At 34.6% G+C, this 20,649-nt stretch overlaps 1 protein-coding gene across 3 annotated transcripts in view; it reads right to left on the bottom strand.

Annotated features, from left to right (window-relative positions):
- LOC113099054 (lipoma-preferred partner homolog) overlaps positions 1-20,649 on the bottom strand; it is a 175,596-nt gene that overhangs the window by 49,108 nt on the left and 105,839 nt on the right. For all 3 annotated transcript variants that reach the window (XM_026264147.1, XM_026264134.1, XM_026264139.1), the window contains one exon: positions 17,692-18,264. In XM_026264147.1, coding sequence (XP_026119932.1) covers positions 17,692-18,264 — 573 coding nt within the window. The remainder of the gene's footprint in view (positions 1-17,691; positions 18,265-20,649) is intronic.

Here is a 20,649-nt window from a genome sequence, read left to right as displayed (position 1 = left end):
TGTACGACTTGTATAATACACTTTTATTTATATATGTTAGCGTTTGCATTATATTTAACACTATAGAAAAACATTAAGGAAGGGGGAATGAAACGCATGCATACTTATACCCCCCAAACACAGACCACATTGGATGTCCTGGCCTTTTGATGTGTGACTCGTGTGAATGAAGGGTAATCAACCAAAGAAGCCCCTGCTGTAGAAAACACAATATTTTCATATTAAACAAATTGTGATAATATGTCCATCTTGTTTCTACCAACTATGAGTGAAAACAAAAGCAAGTTATAAAGAGCAATTCCTTATCGTGTAGTTCTGAGTTTGTGGAGGGTGCTGATCATTATACTGTGATTATAATAATGGTGAATATTTTTTTTTTTAAGTATTATTTTCAATTTTGGATTGCATAAACAATTTTGTTAAGAAAATCCAACAAAACTACTGATTTCTGTGCATGTTCAGGCACTACCTTTAAAATGTACAAACCAGTGCTGCATTGATTTGATCAAAATGCAGTAAAAACAGTAATAATTTGAACCATTTTTACAATTTAAAGTAATGGTTTTCTATTTTAATACATATTTTAAAATGTAATCTATGCCTGTGATAGCAAAGCCGAACTTTCAACAACCAGTCTTCAGTGTCACATGATCCTTCAAATATCATTCTAATATGATGATTTATTATTATCACAGATGAAAACAATTGTGCTGCTTAATGTGTTTTTTTGAAAGCATGATACATTTTTTTTTATGTTTTATTGTGTTCAAAACAGTGCTGTCAAACGATTAATCGATTAAACGATTAAAGTTTTTGTTGTACAGTATGTCTGTATACTCTGTATATTTATTATGAATATATAAAAGCACACACAGAGTACATATTTTGAAAACATGTAGATGCATTTACATGTATATATTTATATTCTTATAATTTATATTATTTATATATAAATCTATTTAAAATATAAACATTAGATATTTTTCTTAAATGTATACATGCATGTGTTTCGTATTTATATATACACATTATAAAATAACATTATAAAATGCTGTTAAAATGCAAAAAATGCACGCACAAATATTATGTAAACAAAAACTTTTGTTTTGGATGTGATTAATCACGATTAATCATTTGACAGCACTAGTTCAAAATAACAGCATTTATTTAATATGAAAATAAGTTTTCCGTCACTTTTTAAATATATATTGCATTCTGGAAGAATAAGAGTGAATAAAATTCATTAATTAAATAATTTCTTTCAAACTATTGAATGGTAGTGCAATCTTAAGTGGTACAGTTTATATACAGACCGTTGAAAAATGAAACTACTGAAGTGCTTTGGATATTACAATTGCATACAGTATCTGTAATGTTGTTGAAGACATGCAGGAGTATGAATAAGTTGATTCAATTACTGTCCAATATTACTAAAAAGCATCCACATAAATTACATGAGAAATATTCAGAATATTACAACAGCTTTTTTAGAATAAAGGCTTAGCCAGAATGTGGACCTTAAACAGAAGATTGTGTGCATGTAATTGGGGCCAAGGACTGAAATGTCACTGCATTTAGTGGCTGCTGAAACAGGTGGTTAGTGACTAAGACATGTTTTTGCATTGACGAACCATGCAAAAAAAGTGATGCTCACCCAAACCATTTAACAAATGGGTCTGTCTTTCATGTGAGTTGTATGAGTCATTCGAAATCAGGACAGGAGTGCAAGATAGAGTGATAGACAGAAGGTGGTAAGAGGCAAGAAAGGTGTAAACAGATTTCTGAACCAAACTTAACTGAATAAAGCCTCAGAGTACCGCTACTCTGCGCCACGGAGGAACATCTCGCACAAGCTCAATGCACATGTGCTGGTCTTTCAAAAACATGTTTATGGTTTGCATTTATGCTAGCATGAGGTCACTGTTTCCTCCCATAAAAAAAAAAAAATATTCCCTGAAGAGACAATTCCTCCTTTCAAAAAGAACAAATACTTGTGATATTCATGTGGCTCTGAAAGGTGTGATTTCCCTGGCTTGGACACTGACACTGACAAGCCTCTAATCCCTCCATTAATAAGTCCTGACTGATATTCTGTTTTTTGTTAATTAATCAGTATGAACACATTCCATACACTGACAATACTGTGGTACGCCTTCCGTAGTTTCCTGTTTGATGGAGGAAAACACAAATTCATTAAATAACATTTAACCTCATTGGTTCTTGCATGCCATGTGACTTAATTCTGATGTTACCATGCAGGAAGCACTGAGGTTTGTTACCGTATTTAATTAGGGCTCTGTATGCATGAGTTGATTAATGTTTTGATTTGATTTGATCTGATTTGATAGTAAGCAATTAAGCAGCACAACTATTTTCAGCATTGATAAGAAATATTACCTGATTACCAAATCAATCAGCATATTAGAATGATTTCTGAATGATCATGTGACACTAAAGCAGAAGTAATTTGCTGCTGAGAATTTAGCTTTGCATCACAGATATAAATTACTACATTAAAACTACATTAGTTTTCACCCCAAACGTAGTGTGAATTTGGCAATGTTCAACAAACAAAGTGATTAACATCACTTGCCGTTATATGATTCACTTACGTTCTTTTTAGAACTTAAAACCTTTGGACCCCAAGTTTCTCAAATATCATCTGTTATGTTTTGGAAATGATGAAGAATATATGGGTTTGGAGAGTAAGCAACTAAAGACTGAATTTTACTTTTCGACTGAAGTATCCCTTTAATGTGATTTAGTAAGATGCAATCAGCTAATACTCTGTGTTCCATTGAGGGAATCCATCAAAACATAGTCTGATAGAATAATGTCTGTTTAGATGTGAGCAGAAGTAGAAAGGGGATGTATAATGACCTGGTAGTATGCCAGAGGGGGGCACAGGTGGAGGAAAGGAGTTAAGGATGAGGAGAAGACTCAGTCAGAGGCTACAAACCTCGACTCTCATGCTGGGTTATCGGCATTCTGTCAGGGGCCATTACACACCACATTGCTGGTGTGTGTTCACCTGTTGCCCCCCACAGGGAGCACGCTCAGTGGGGCCATGGGCTAAACACCAACCCCAAACCCCCACCTACTGTACTGCACCAAACTGCCTTTACATCAGTTTCTGCATTTCCCAGCTCTTAACTCTCATTCCCTTGCCCTCAATGACAGAATATTTAGAAGCAAGAAAGAAAATGCAACAAAAAGTGTTTTTAGACCGTTTTAACCCTCTGTCAGTATTTGGGGTTGCCAAGTGCTGTTAAAATTGACCCTGTAAAAAAAGGATGTAACTATTAAAAAAAAAATCATAATTTGAACTTGAACATTTGAGTTTGTAAAATGACATGTGACTTCCTAAAAACTAAACAATATTTACTGATTCATGATTAATGACTTATTTATTCATAATCTTCTTGATAATGCATGAAATTATTACACTGTACTTAATTTGACATTTGTATAAAAAATACAATGTACCTTCAAAAACTAATTATTTTAATAATAATAATAATAATAACTAGGTTGTGTACTCTTATGGTTTTAAGCATATACAGTAAATACTTGGTCATTCATTTTTTATACAAAACACAAACCTTTTTTGAAAATGGTATACAAGTTTTACAAAACCACATGAAATAATAGGAAAACTAGATTTTTTTTCCTTCTATTGTAAACTTTTCAATTACACTGTAATATATTAGAAGTTGTAAATAACAGTGATATTTGAGTACATTTACAAGAAAATGCTATTTCAGCCTTTCCACTTCCAAATATCATGTTTAATGTGTTACTTGCCATTATTTGTATTTATTTCAGAAATTTACTAGCAGCTTTTGAGTGAAAATAGTTTCTACACCAAATACTTTTTCAGTGTACTTCTCCTTTTCAATGCATAGAAATGCAAATGCATTACAGTATAGTTGAAATCGTGAATTTTGCAGATTTAAAGCCATTGTTACGGCACCTTAGTTCCCTTTTTGACCTTGTTTACGATACTTGGAACCATTATACAGTGCATGTGTGCACGGCGATGTGGAGTGCGGACATACCACAGATATCTGTCACATTCTATGGTATGAGGCATTAAGTGATAAAGCGTGGAAATAAATAAATATAATATTCCTGCAAAGGACAGTCGGCTACTGCTGAGCGGGAGAAAGCAAAAAATAAAAAAACACAACAGAGGCAAAAACAAGCTCAAGGCCACCTAGAGTGGAGCTAGCAGACACACAAATACAAACACATACTCTTACACGCAGAAAGTATACATTTGCCTCTGCATAAAATGGGTCATGTTGTTTTCAGCTCTAATTAAAAAGTAAGTGGGGAAAACACAACAGGCAAGTCTGAAGAAAGAAACTGTGATGATGGAGATCTGTATGAAGAGAGAAAACATGCCACTGATAACAATTAAAAACAAAGATCTGGAAATTTCCACTATTGGAAGTCCGCACTGACACGAAGAGCATACGAATACGCTACGCTCCGAGAAAATCGCTTTTTGCCTTGACGTATATAGCCTGTAATGTATGATGCTTCTCTTGCGGCATGACGGAGGTGAGCGTGTGTGTGTGTGTGTGCAAAAGTAGGTCAGGTTTTGGGAACTGACACATCTCCGTGCTAACAGATAAGAGCAAATCTGAAGTGCTAAGAGCGGCCCTAGAAGAAGAAAGCCAGCTAGAGGAAGAGGGAGAGAGGTAGCGTACAGGTTATAAGAGATGTTCACCGAGGGTTCAACACGCAGAGGGAAGTATAAGTGACAGTTAGCTGTTGTTGTTTTTTTTACCTATCATTACACACACATACACACACAAAAATCACTAAACATTGTCTTTGAACACATCCTCTCGTGTTCTTTTGGCACGGCTGTAATTGCCAGTCGTTATGTTGTTCTTGCCTTTAGTAAAGGTGTCATTTATTTATATTTAAACACTGGCGGGGAGCGTAATGAACATCTACACAGGTTCACACCTAAAAATCAATGTCCTGGCTCTCTCGTGCACTTCCTCTATGTGATTCACTGGTTTGGCCTCCCTATCATTTGCTCGGCATGAAGAGAGCCAGTCCTTCCCATCAACTGACAACAAACTCTAAGCAAATGACGGATGATTTGAATGAGGGTCTGAAGGTTATCTCTGGTTATCTCCTGTCCAAACACCAGCACGCCAAATGATCTGCTCCACAGACAAAACACCCAGCTATGAGCGCGATGCTGTCTACATGTGTTCACCTGCACAAACACACACACACACACACACGCTGAATGCAAGACTGAGGATTAAAACAGTGCGGTCCAGCACAGAGGGGAACTAGAGCATGATGAGGACTGGAGAGTGACAGCCTGCTGTAAGAGATACTCCTCAGCAGGGGTCGCTGTTATGCAGGGAGGACAGTACAGTGGAGTACAGTACACCCAGACACCCAAACACAGTAATCTTGATGAAAAGGACAAGAGGCCAAAAGGATATGATGGGCACTTTTCACTTTCTTGAGACACACTATTCACATTCTTACTAGTTTAATGTTTCATTTCAAATATGTTGAATTGTGTATCTAAATGCATCACAGGAGAATTCTATCATTTACAGTATATCATTTCAAAGTCTGGTGTTAGCAAGAGTTCTATTATTTATTTATTTAACTTTTCTTGAGCAGGGATGCACTGAATTGATGAAAAGTGACAGTAAAGAGATTTATAATATCACAAAAAATGTAAAATAGTCAAATGCTGTTTGTTATTAAATGTTTTCTATTCATTAAAAAATATATTTTTTATGCAAATTGATATAAACTGTAATAATATTCCATAAATTACTGTTTCTGTTTATTTTTGATCAAATAAATGCAGTATTGATGTTAATAAGAAACTGCTTTTCAACACCATAATTCAAAAACATCACTGTAAGTGTTTAATGTCTGATAAAGAGATGTCTTTTTTGTTTTTGTTTTTTGGTCTTGTTTTTTTTTCTCCATGAGCACTGTTTTCTTTATATATATTTTATAGAATATTACCTTTAAACATACACACCACAATTCATCATATGTGTGATATTCTCTGACACTGATTTCTATTCAGTAACCAAGCACACTAACTTTTGACAAGAGCTGATACATTTGGTTGGGATGGAAATGATTCAAAACTTTGTATTGATCTGATATAAATACTTGTAAAAAAAAAAAAAAAATTATACTAGTTTAAATGATTGTCCATTTTAATTTTTAACAACCCTTTTTTGATTAGTTTTCACATTTTAAGACTGAAAGCACAAAACAAAATAATAATCATATTATATTATATCATATCATATCATATCATATCATATCATATCATATCATATCATATCATATCATATTATATATAACCCTGGTGAATAACAGCACACATCACAGGAGAAAGGTAAACAACCACAGTGAGATCCAAAGTGAAAATACTACTATACTATTTAATAAAATGATTCCATAACAATTTATATTATTAGCATAGCAGTTTAAGTGAAAAGCTTGAATCCTAGATCTCCAGTGTGGCCTCAAACTGTGAAAGCTCACTTTAATCTGTAGACCGTGCATTACTGACAGGACTAAACGAACAAGCTCCTCCCAACCTCATTTAAACTTGACATAACAATAGCAATTCTGTGCCTCCAGAGTACATACTTGGCTACAACAAACGCTATGTAATAATGTACCCAATCACAAGTCTCACTGTGTTCCATACTCAAATTGCTGACAAACAAAACATACAATATAGATGCAGATTGATAGGCAGAGCAACGTTCTCTCTCTCAGAGAGAGAGAGACGGAGAAGTATTGATCTTAGCTGTAATTTACTGTGCCAGCAGTGCTCGCTCTAGGACCGCGGAGCAGAAGAGTGTCAGGGCTTTATTATTAACGGCCGGCGCAGGGCTCGGCCCGCCTGATATACAGAGAGCCCACTCTGACAAATGCAACCAGCAGTACTGATGTCAGCAGTTTGGGTCCTCTACAAAACATCCTTGCTTAGCCAATGCAGACATTGACCTCAAGTTCCCTCCGAGGAGCCCAGATGGAGCGGAGCTTCCTTCTCACAGAGCAAAAATACAAACAAGGGAACCTACAGCAGAATATGAAGCCTATGAAACTGCAGATGGGGAAACTGAAAGAGTATACACTACCATTCAAAGTTAAAAAAAAAAAAAAAAAAAAAAAAACATAAGTGAGGAAAAATATATTGCTTGTGATATTTACACAATGAGACAATTAAATAATATTACTGTATTTTACTGAAGACTAGCATTACTGTTCAAATGTTCATTTAAAAAAAAAAAAAAAAAAAAAAAAAAAAAACTTTTTGTATGAAATGTCATATGCTCACCAAGGCTGCCTTGAAAGAACGATATTACAAATCAAATAACTATTCTCTATTTTAATGTGTTTTATAATGCAACATTTTTTTTTTACAGATTTTTCAGTAGCATTTAATCCAGTCCAGACCAGAAATAATTGTTGACTCATTGTTTGTTTGTTTATTTGTTTGTAAATAAATAAATAAATATTCTATGAAGAATAGAAATTTTTTTTATATGTAGTTTATACATATACATACATACATATATATATATATATATATATATATATATATATATATATATATATATATATATATATATATATATATATATATATATATTTACATTTATTTGAAATAGTTTTTTTTTTTTTTTGAAAAAAAAAAAATAAATCTTGCTTTAGAAACTGTTTGTGTTCTTGTTTATGCAACATTGTGGGGACCGAATGTCCCCAAAAAGGTAGTAAAACCTGACATTTTTGACATCGTGGGGACCGGCCTGTGGTAGATATACATAAAAACATAAAGTAACACAGACACATGTGCACTTGTGATTGACTTTACAAAGTGTTTTGGTGATTGCATAATGACAGGGATACTTGAGATTTACAAGGACATGATATGCAAACTTTTACAAGGTGAACAGTTTAGTATTACCAGTAAAAAGAAGGTGTTATATCAGACAGGACATGGGTGGGCTATAGAAGTTGGGGGTCTACAGAGCTGCACCCCACAGGGACAGGGGGAGAAAGTTGAGGTAGAAGTGAAACCTGATCCATAGACATGCTTCCAGCATCCTGTCAAATTGGTCATTTAACCTTTACACTTTCAAATGTTCAGCAACTAGAGACCAACTGCAGAGGCCCACAGCTACATCAATAACCAACCAATTTTAGATCTCACAAATGCAGTGCCAAAAAATGCAATTGATCACTTGTCACAAGATTTGAGTATGAGTATCATTAACCAGAGTGATCAGCTAAATTAGAGTAAGGGAATTCTGTCTCAACACTGACATTACAGCACACATACATAAACATGGGGGAAAATGATTTATAATTTGAAGCACAACAAAACAGGATGTACTGTCTGACCACACTTGCACTGTTAGCAGTTGTGTTATCTTTATGAGATTCACTACATATAGAACATGAACAGGCTATGCATGAAAACCTTTGTGTTGATGTTCCAAAGATTGACAGGTCAGCACTGATTATGGTTATGTTACATAAACCAGATATATCTTTCATTATGTAATACTAAAATGCTTATGTAGAGCATGACACCAGCCACACCAATGTCACAGGGTTAACTTCCCAGGGTAAAAAAAATAGCAAAGTGCAAGATTGCAAGATAAAAAAAAAGAAAAAAAAGAAAAGATAGTATATATATAGTATTGTATTGTTTCTGAAAGCAACTAATAAGTATTGCTATTGGTTTTTTTTTCTATTTTATTATCTAGACAGTTTATTGAATGTATGATTTTTTTTTTTTTTTTAAGTTGTGTGGTAAAATAATTACCGTAATCGTGATTAATCACACCCAAAATAAATTGTTTTGTTCACATAATAAATGTGTGTGTACTGTGCATATTTTTTGTGTATATACAAAAACAAACATATGCATGTATACAGTATATTTAAGAAAATGTTTACATTTTATATTAAATATATGAATATAATTTATATAAATATAAATCTATACATATACATGTACATATTTTCAAAATATGTACTGTACATGGATGTATGTATGTATGTATATATATATACACATGTATATACACACACACACACACACACACACACACACACAATTATTTTGTATGCAATTAATCACGATTAATCATTTGATGGCACAAAAAAGGGGTCATATTTAATGAAACAAATATAAATATTTCTAGCACATAAATACATAAACACACACACACACACACACACACACACACACACACACACACACACAGAGAGAGAGAGAGAAATAAAAACTGGATTATTTTATAGTGAGGCCAATAAAATTTGCTAGGGCAAGTAAAAATAGAAACTAAGAAAAATGTAATGCAAACATAACAAAGACAGTTTTGTTTGTTTTTCTAAGGAGAATTTAGGAGGATGACCTTTAAGTGTCATCATGACTCCCTGATAGTGTCAATTTGTTTTCCTTTTTGATTTCTTCTTACGCTAAAGAAATAGTCAGACTATCATGCTTTCCCAAACGGATTGCTGACCAAATTATTTCTGCAAACTCAAGTTTATGATTTAGTTTACTATCATTCAATATTCTTCTTTTGAGAAGACTCTCAAAACGATACATAAGAGAGGTAACTAAAGGGCCAGAAATACTGCACGAGGCCCTCATGAATTCTTAAATGGTCAGCATCTGCTGCACAGTATATGCAAGCAAGAATGTTTTCTTTTTCTGTTAATACTGAACTTGAAGGTTGGAGGAGAAGGTTGTTCATAGACAGAACCTCTTAAACTACACTGACCCTGCTGTCAATCAATGTAATGGCTTGTCACCCTTCAAATTCACAAGCGAATAAAGAACAAGGTCACAAGCATTGGATGCCATTGTCAAGAACTAGACCCATGTGCTTCCAGTGCTCAAAGTGAGCCATGGCAGGTCCTAAAGCATCTATGCTTCTAGAATGCAGCAAATCACATAACTGAGTGTCAGCAGGACCTGCATATCTTTAGCTACTTACTCTGCCTCTGTTTCTTATATTAGAGCTTTTTGTTCCAGACAAAATCTCCCAGATTCTCAATGAGGGGCAACAGAGCTATAAGAGTTCAGCACTATTTGGAACACTGAGAGCTGATTCGGCTGTTTGCTGGCGGCTAACACTGACAAGAGAAGTTACTCTCCAGGAACAGATTAAACTCTGTGTGTATGTGTGTGTGTGAGTGTGTGTGGGGCAGAGGAACTCCACTTGTGGAAAACAACTGAAACACTGGCTGCTCTGTTTTCACTTCCTGCTATGTATTCTGTCACCAGAGCAGGCTTTGTTCCTCATTTATCGATTATGTGATTGTGTCAAAACAAACAAACACTGAATATGACAGGTACAAATCACTAACACATCATGTGTAAGGACAAAAGGGCATTTACTGAGAACACAAGTACTGTAGATATACAAGTTGAACTGCTTAACTCTTCAAAATGAGTGACAACTTTCAGAAAGGAAATGCAATGATAATATGATAACGCAGTATGTGCTAAAACTATTATATAGATAATATACCACAGGTATAAATGTATTAAAAGAGATATTTTCAATTGTAATAATATTTCACAATATCACTAGTTTTACTGTATATAGATCAAATAAATGCAAGAGATTTAAAATTTGAATGTTAGTGTATACAAAAATGCAACAACAACCGTTGATTATGATTGGTCCTTGACTAGCTGGTTCAGATGTGTTTAGTTGGGGTTGGAGCTAAACTCTGCAGAACAATGGCCCATGTAAGGGACACCTAGTTACCCTATTATCACCATCCATACAAGTTATGTGCTGGGGTTGTTCTTCCTATCCGATGAACATGACAGAGGTCAGACAAGGCCACCTTACAGTAGGTTCAAAGGCCTTTTTATTTAACCCAAATTCAGAGTTGTATTTCAGCAAACATTTTTAGTATGACAGCATTTACAATACTGTTCAAGTTTGGAGACATTCAAATGTTTTTGAAAAAGGTCTCTTGCGCTCATCAAGGCTACATTTATTTGAATAAAAATGCAGAAAAACCAGTAATATTGTGAAATATTACAATTTGAAAGAACTTTTTTTCTTTTGATATATTTTCAGATGTATTTTCTTTCTGTATTGGCAAAACTGAATTATATGGGGCCATCCAGGATAAAAAAAATATATTTTTTAATCACTTTTGATTATTTGAATGCTTCTTTGATGAATGAAAGTATTAATTTTCATTTTTATTCATTTCAAATTTTAATTATGTTAAAATCACATGCTAAGTGTGATATTCCATGTAGAAAACCAATAAGGGTCTGAAACGTTGGTAATGGACCAAGCCAAAATAGCAATAATGTCAAAAGGGGACAGAATAAAGGGTTTGTGAGGTCAGCGAGCCCCTTAATGATGTCCGAGAAGAGGTTATTTTGAGCAGGTGTTGACGAGGTCCCATGTTGATTTGTGAGTCAGAGAAAAAAACGTCCTCCACCAAAAGGAGAGAGCGAGAGAGACGGGTGGGGGAGCGCAACGTCAAACATGCGAAAGCTGAATATTTGACAGCTGAAACCATCATTGACCTTCTAGGGGGCTTTAGCCGCCTGTAGGGGTTGAGCAGTTGAGAATAATCCTCCCCCTGTCAATTGTCACTCAAGCTCAGCAATAACACAAGCTATCATCCAGCTTAGCCTTCCCCCAATTTAGTGGAAGAGGCACGGCAAGAGAAAGAGAAGGAGAGGAAGATCAGAAAAGATGGAGAGAGTTGAAAAAATCACTAAATGAAGCAGCAGCCATGAAATTCTCCCTCCATTCGAAAAACGAGATCAAAGGTTCGCTGGCAGATTTGCTTAATTAAGTGTCCTTGAGCTGTGTTGATGTGAAAAGCTTTCACTTTTACACCTTACTTCTAATATCAAAGACGCAAACCAATCAGAGACGAGATCATGAGGGGCTCAGCCAATCAGCACAAAGCGACGAGGACTACTGGACGGGAAGCGATTACAGACTCATAATGACACTGACCCTCCATGACAGCTCTCAATTACATCTAATGATCACTGCGACAAGGGACACAAAGTAAAAGATCCCCTACAGTGCGAATGGAAGAAAATATATAAGCACAGACCTCTCGCTGAACCGCGGCCAGGAAATGGCCATTGCTTGTTGCTCTTAAGCCACCTATTATTTGCTTGGTATTTGAGATTATTTATACATCAGATTAGTTTGCGAAGTCGGTTTTGCATTGTGTGGAGGGATATGGAAATGTCCTGACATGACATCTGGACAGATTGACAACGGTAAAGACAAAGTTGACAGCTTTGGCTTTTACGTTAATCTGGCTTTTATATTGTGCCGTTCAGAGATTTAAGTTCAAAGTGTGGCGATACAGACGGAAAGGAAAATAAACAGATTATGGCTAAAAGGGCAGGAAAAGCTTCTCATTAGAACGACAGAATCAGCTGAGTTGGAAAACATCAGGATCAAATGCATTGTTTTGTGAGAGAGGTCACCGCACTGTTGTGTTTTCGAACTGTGCGTTGCTTTCAAGGGGAAAACAATTTTTTCAGAACTCTTTAGTGTTCACGTTCGGCTGGATGTTTGATGACTGTGCTTGTCTGACATGAGTCTGGTAATAGGAGTACTTAGATCATGAAGCTTAAATCATGAATCATAATTAAAATAAGGGGTGAAAATAGCATCACACAGTCCACATATGTTGGTGGGCTCCATTAGAGTGGTCACTGTGGTACAGCATTAATTTCACACTTAATTAAAAGACAATCACAACTCACCATGAGACAAGGCAAGCCAATCTCAACAACACAAAAAGAGCTAGATTAAATCATTTTGTTCCAGGAGAGATAGTCAATCGTTTTGTAGGTGTAGTCTTTCACAAAGACTACTGAATGAGCTTTTCTGAAAAATAGACTAGACACTATCTACGTTTACATGCAACCAAATAATCTGCGTGTAATCGGACTGACTGCTCAATCGTACTGAAAACCCTTCATGTAAACACCTTAAAGGGGGGGTGAAATGCTCGTTTTCACTCAATATCCTGTTAATCTTGAGTACCTATAGAGTAGTACTGCATCCTTCATAACTCCAAAAAGTCTTTAGTTTCAAAGAGAAATTCGAAAGACCCTTAAACATTATCTTTTTGTTTTTGATGCACTATTTTGGGACCATCTCACAGCATAATGTACTTGTGTTTCGAATAATGTTAATTTGTTTTCTTAATACATGAGGTTGCTCCCTACAATGTAGTATTTATTTTGTGTTTAGTTAAACACAGTCCTTGATGAGCTATTCCCAAAGGCTGGGGCTGCAGTTGTTTGTACTAGTGCATAAAATCCTTGAATTAGTGTGGGCTCAAGGGTGTGTTCTTTTCCCCAGATTGTGGCTATGGAGAGTGTGTATGCAGAGACCGCAATAGTCATCTCCACGGAGCAGCCAGTAGAAAATGAATCAGTTTAATGGCTCTCTGAGGCAACTCCAAAAAAAAAAAAAAAGTCCTTTATCCATAATAATATTTGTCCTTTTGAATTTTTGAATGGCATTAAGTTATTGAGTGTGATGTTTCTTTTGCAAAGCACTGCATATTTTCTGCTTCTCAAGAAATAAACCAATGACACAGAAACGATTGCTAGTTAAAATGCTACTAGAATCTGTGTGGAGCAGGAAGGACCTACTGTACTATGACACAAGGCAAAAAAAACACATCCCAAATGCCTGCCACTTATTATCCCATCACTCTTATATATTAATAACAGCTTATTGCATCACTCTAATTGGACTGGATGTTTTACATCCTTGGGCTGATTGTAAAAGGCAGTACCAGATATTCTTGGAAATATTAAAAAGACTAACTGATTCTCAGGCGCCTCGAGCTGTCTTCCTGCAGAGGACTCCAAGGTAGTGACCTAGAAGTTCTGCCGAGGGGGTAGACCAGCAATAAGACTGGAAACTGCCATGTGGCATTCAGTGTCAACACCTTGTTTCTTCTCTAGTTTTGACCAGTGTTCTCTAGATGGATTGAATTTCAGAAAGCCAACTGATAAGATGTGCACAGTTTTAAAGCACAGAGCTTGATTTTGTTTTATTTAAACCTACCAAATTATGTGTTAAATTTAAATGTGTTAAATCCTAAATACTGTGTGTTGGTCCCCTTGCAAGGGACACCATCCTAAAAAAAACACCATTATGTCATTATGCTAAATCAAAAATTAAAATATAAACACGTCATTAATACACATCTAGACACATATAGTCTGCTTATGCTATGGCCACTTGTCAGAACAGACAAGTTGAAGTTGTCATTAATGTTTGCGGTTTAAAATTGGTTACTGTATTGATGAAAATAGCAGTTATTTCCAATTATTTTATTTACTTCTTGTTAGATCTAAAGTAAAATCAAGTAGCGTGGCAAAATTACATTTCCCTGAATGAACTGGAATGACAGAGATAGATTCTGCATGTGTGAATTACCTGCGTGTGCGCAGCATCACTCTACTTATTGTAAAGATCTGAATTTCATTCAAAAACAGTCACATTACCACCTTGCTGTTAACATCTTTTAGTAGCTAAGATAGTTTTATTAACAAAGGTCAGAGAGTAGCACTGAATGTGTCTGTGTGTGGGTGTATGCATGAGTAACTGTCTGTATATGCATGTGTTTTATATACATTTAATTTGACAAATGAAACACTTTTAATTATATATTATGTAATAATCACCACTTAACCCTTTATCATTTCTATATCTTAAGGCATGGAACTAAGACTCAAAAGCCTTCAATTAAACTGACAAAACTACATAAATTAATATTTGCATCCTCTTTCTTCATTCAATAAGTAATAAGTTAGAACTAGATGTCAAATAAGAAGATATACGAGTAGAAAGAGTGAAAGTGAGAGAGGGTGAAATAAAGAAAGATGAATGTGTGAATGTGTGAGGTAAGATCAGATAAACATTCAGTTTCTATTCAGACGAACATAGTCAGAAAGTGTAAAGCCCTACAGAGAAGCTGCATAAACAATTCATAAAGGTTAAAATAACAGTTTATTCTGAAATTCCGATGAAGGATGCAAAGAAACTCCCTGTTGTATTCCCATCTGAAGCAATTAAATCACAAACACTAAATAGAATACACACTTATGAGTGAGTCACTTACGATCTTTAACACACATAATGTACATGCACGCACATTATTGTAAAAGAAAGAGCCGAGTTTCATTTTCTTGTTAAGTTTCTGTGACGTTTAACACAAGCTGTTTCTTTAAATGAGATGTTATGACTGTAAAGATACAAGGTTTAATTTAAAACATGTTCTGTGTCGTAAGCAGCTTTAAGAAAATGCTCTCTGTCACTCATGCACAATCAATAAATCATAAAATACACAAGCTACAAGCTTAAACACACAATCATAGGACACGAATACAGATAATTAATTACCATAAATGTATTATTCATACAGACACACACACAAACAACACAAACATAGACACTATGTAAAGTATTTTCATTGTACACAGAATAAGGACAGCCGTGTGCTTATGTGTACCTTTCAATCATCACATCTGCTCTTGGATAAAAATTTGCAGTATATTTACAAAACCATTATGATTTGCAGTGTCTTTCAAAGACATTCAATAGTATAAATTCAATTTATTAAATAAAATAAAAAATAAATAAAATAAAAACTCTACCCTCACATACAGACCAATATAATCGATGCAAAAAAAGTGTGGTGAATTGCATTGAATGTGTATACTTGTGTAGTGTACTTCAAAAACTTGAAATAAAAGGCCTTTTAATTGTACATAAGGAGACACAAGTCCATGAATATGTTTTTATTCACATATTTAAAGTTCCCCTTTTATGGATTTTTGAAAATTACCTTTCATGCAGTGTGTAACACAGCTCATAGTGAATGAAAACATCATGAAAAGTTTTAAATCTGAAAGTGCACTGTGTATACAGTTATACACAGTTACAGTTATTGTCTTTCAAAAGAAAGAGTCGACTCTGAATCATCGAAACAAGTCGTTTTTAAAATGAATCCCAAGCTGTTTTATGTTAACAATAACATGAACAATTTGCATATTGTTGGTCTTTTCCATTGAATGAAAACAGAAATTCATTCTTTGCCACTAGGTGCTACTTTTGGAGCGGTAAAAATAGTGTTTTCCCCAGTAATTTGTACACAAAGCAGCACTATGCTCACAAACACAGCTTTTTTTATGAAATGGAAATGAAATCGACCAATCAGACCAATAATTGTTGAGCGAATCGTTTGGGAGGTTGAGCAAATTAGGTAAAAATAATTGCATATTATAAGAAAATGAAAGTGTTTTTTTGACCTTGCATGCATGTCAACGTTGTTGAGGACTCCAAGAACCAAAATATGAACCGTTCATTACCCATATTAGGGGCACTTTAAGTACACTTTCAAAAAGGTCACTTTGAAGCAATGTACATTATATGTTTTATTTAGAAGTACATTTTAAATCTTTTTTTTTTTTAATCTTCTGTTATGCTTTAAATAAATGCATTTATTTTAATACAAAACATACAAAAGCACATAGAAAACAGCCCACTTGATTATAAGTTTAACTGTAGTGTGTTACTTAAAATTACATTTAAAGTTAATATATTTTAAATGGTGCTGTCAAACAATTATTTGCGATTAATTACATCCACAATAAAGTTTTTGTTTACATATATGTGTGTACACTGTGTATATTTATTATGTATATATAAATACAACACATGCATCCAAATATTTATGAAAAATATGCTATGTTTACATGTTAAATATATTTATATAATTCTAATAATATAAATACATACATGTAAAAACAGTACATGTAAATATTTTCAAAATATTTACTGTATGTGTGTGTATTTATACATACATAAATAAACACACTACACATACATATATTATGTAAACAAAAACTTTTAATTTGGATGCGATTAATCGCGATGAATTGTTTGACCGCCCTAATTGTAAATAAATTCAGCTTCAAAGTGTAAATATGTGGATATTTAAATATATACACGTTTTAATAGAAATTGTGATATTAAAGCATATTTTAGTTCACCATAAATGTTTGTTAGTACATTCTGCAGTACATTTAACTATATAGACAATAGAAGTAATTATGAAATAATTATGTACTTTCAGCAAGTTAATCTAATTGCATTTAAAAATAAACTTAAATTATATTTACCTTTAATTGCTGTTTGCACAAGTATATTCTTAAAAATATATTAATTCCATAATTTTCCTTTTTAAATGTATGTTAAAGTATAATTTTTTTGAAAGGGTGAATATAATTTTTTTTTGTGCTTTTTTAACTTTAACTTCATGTTTTTTGTTCCTTCTGACCTACAGATTCATAACATGAATAATGATCTCTGTATGTTTTTATCCATTGTTTTTCATTTGGTAACACAAAAATTTCATGCCATATTAAAACATTTCAATTTGCGTTTCTGTGCTTTAAAATGCACATATTGCAGAGAACATAATTTAATGAATTCAATAAAATAGGACAATTAATTATATGACCGAATGCTTTTCAAAATAAGCATATGTTTGCTCATCCATTTGTTGTTGTTTTTTCTACTGTTATTTGAAACATACAATAGATGTGGCCCTTACCTTATGAGGAGCAGAAGGCCCACCGCCGAAGGGTGCTAGGCTGGCAGGCGGATCAGTGATGTAGGTTTTTTTCGGGGGAGCGGGCTGGTACCCTTGGTTGGGTGGAGGAGCAGCATGGTGACTTGGCTCTGCTCTCCATGTGTTCTGACCTCCATGAGCAGGAGCTCCACCATAGTGTTGGTCCTGGTAGCCTCCAGATGGAGCAGGGCAGAATCCAGGCTGCGGAGGCCCGTATGCAAAATCAGGGCCTCTGGGTTGAGCCGGCATGTACTGTACCTGCGCTGGACCACGGACCGGCTGCTGCTGGGGGCCAGGCTGGGTGGCCCTGACCTGAACATTGAAGGTTGGCTGGCTCGGAGTAGAGGCAGTGGTGTAGGATGCAGGGACAGGCTGGGGAGCGGGCTGGTAATGGGGTCGTGGTGAGGACGAAGCCGGAGGAGGGGCGTTCGGAGAGGCCTGTGGTTTCGGGGTGGATTTCTTGGTGGCGGTTAGAGGGGGTTGATTTGGGATGACCATGCGCCGATAGCCTGTAACAGGGGCATTGGAGCCTGCCGCAGCTGGGCTGGCAGAATTCTGTAAGAAATAAACATTACATTAGAATTGAATTAATGTAATGTAAATCTCTTTTGTTCTCTGGCAAAATAAAAATATTTACTGTTGCTGCGTGACTGACACAAACAATTAATTCAATTTTAATAACGAAATAACTAGAACTGAAAGAATTTAAATTCAACCACATTAGAGTAAATTATATACTTAAAGATACACATTTTATTGATAAATAGTAATATATAAAAAAAATAATTCTAATTCCTAAATGAATCTATATACAGTGCCATGAAAAGGTTTTTGTCTTCCTGTTTGTTTGTTTGTTTTTTGCGTATTTGTCACACTTAAAAGATTCAGATAATCAAACAAATTTTGAGTAAATACAAAATGCAGTTTTGAAATTATGATTTCATCTATTAAGAGAAAAAAGCTGTCCAAACCTGCCTGGCACTACGTGAAAAGGTAATTGCCCTCTAAATCTAATAACTGGTTGTGCCACCCTTTGCAGCAGCAGCTGCAAACAAACATTTGCGATAACTGGCAATGAGTCTTTCACACCACTGTGGAGGAATTGTGGCCCACTTCTCTCTGCAGAATTGTTTTAATTCAGCCACATTGTAGAGTTGTCGAGCATGGATGGACTGTTTAAGGTCATGCCACAGTATCTCAATCGGATTTAAGTCCGGACATTGATTTGGCCACCCCAAAACCTTAATTTTGTTTTTCATTCAGAGGTGGACTTGCTGGTGTGTTTGGGATCATTGTCCCGCTGCAAAACCTAAGTGCACTTGAGCTTGAGGTCACAAACTGATGGCCAGATATTCTCCTTCAGGATTTTCTGATAGAGTGCAGAATTCATGGCTCCATTTTGGCAAGTCATCCAGGTCCAGACCATCACACTACCACTACAACCACCACCATCTTTGACTGTTGGTATGATGTTCTTTTCATGGAATGCTGTGTTGGAGTTACGCCAGATGTAATGAGACACACACCTTCCAAAAAGTTCAACTTTTGTCTCATCAGTCCACAAATTTGTAACCTAAGTCTTCGGGATAAGATTTTTTTTTTGGCAAATGTTAGACCAGTTGTGTTCTTTTTGGTCAGCAATGGCTTTTGCCTTGGAACTTTTGTTAAATCATGAACACTGACCTTAATTCAGACAAGTGAGGCTTGCAGTTCTTTAGATGTTTTTTTGTGGGTTCTTTTATGACCTCCTGGATGAAGTGTTGTTGTGCTCTTGAAGTAATCTTGGTTGCCCGACCACTCCTGGAAGGGTTCACCACTGTTTCAAGTTTTCTCCATTTGTCGATAATGGCTCTGACCGTGGCTCACAAAGTCCCAAAGCCTAAGAAATGTCTTTATAACCCTTTTCAGACTAATACATGTCAACTATTTTGTTTTTGATCTGTTCTTGAATTTCTTTAGATGGTGGCATAATGTGTTGCTCTTTAAGCATGCTCTTTCACTTTGTCAGACAGGTTCTATTAACAGTTCGGGAAGTAATCAGGCCTGGCCTGGAAGACCCAGGCCTGGGTGTGTCTAGTGGAATTTAACTCAGCTTTCTAAAATAATGTGGTTAATCACAGTTCTTTCATGATTTAACAGGAGGGGGCAATTAATTTTTCACGTAGGGCCAGGTAGGTTTGGACAGCTTGTTTCCCTTAATAAATTAAATCATCATTTAAAAACAGCATTTTGCATTTACTTGCATTATATTTTTGTAATATTAAAATGTGTTTGATGATATATATTAGTGCTGTCAAATAATTGTGATAAATTACATCCAAAATAAAAGTTTTTGTTTATATATGTATGTGTACTGTGTATATTTATTTTGTATGTATAAATATATTTACATGCAAATATTTATATTCTTAAATATTATACTTTATATAAATATATTTAATTTATAAACAAACATTTTCTTATATGCATGCATGTGTTTGTATTTATGTATATACACATAATAAATATACATATTACACACAAATATATAAACTTGATTAATGTTTATGATACATTCTTTCATGATTAATCGTTTGATAAATATATAAACAGAAATAAAAATAAATTTTAAAGTTTATCAACACAAACTTGCTGTATTGATAAGACTTTCAACAGCTCAATTGAATAAGATGGTTAATAACTAAATTATTTATTAATTTATTTTATTGATTTAATTCATTTTAAAAAGTCTTAAATTAAAAATAATTTTTAGTCTTTATTGATCACCATTAAGTTTTTTGTTTTGTTTGTTTTTATCAATACAACAATTTCTAATTCATGTTTTTTCAAATCAATTCCAATTTCAATTACTAAAGAGACCAATTAAAAGAGAATTTAAAGAGACAATTCTTTAAATTATAAATGTTGTCAAACCATGATCAACATGAAGTTATAGAACAG

The sequence above is a fragment of the Carassius auratus genome, chromosome 6 (genome assembly GCF_003368295.1).
Source record: "Carassius auratus strain Wakin chromosome 6, ASM336829v1, whole genome shotgun sequence".
In the NCBI taxonomy this organism is placed as follows: domain Eukaryota; kingdom Metazoa; phylum Chordata; class Actinopteri; order Cypriniformes; family Cyprinidae; genus Carassius; species Carassius auratus.
This window is presented reverse-complemented; position numbering and strand designations above follow the sequence as displayed.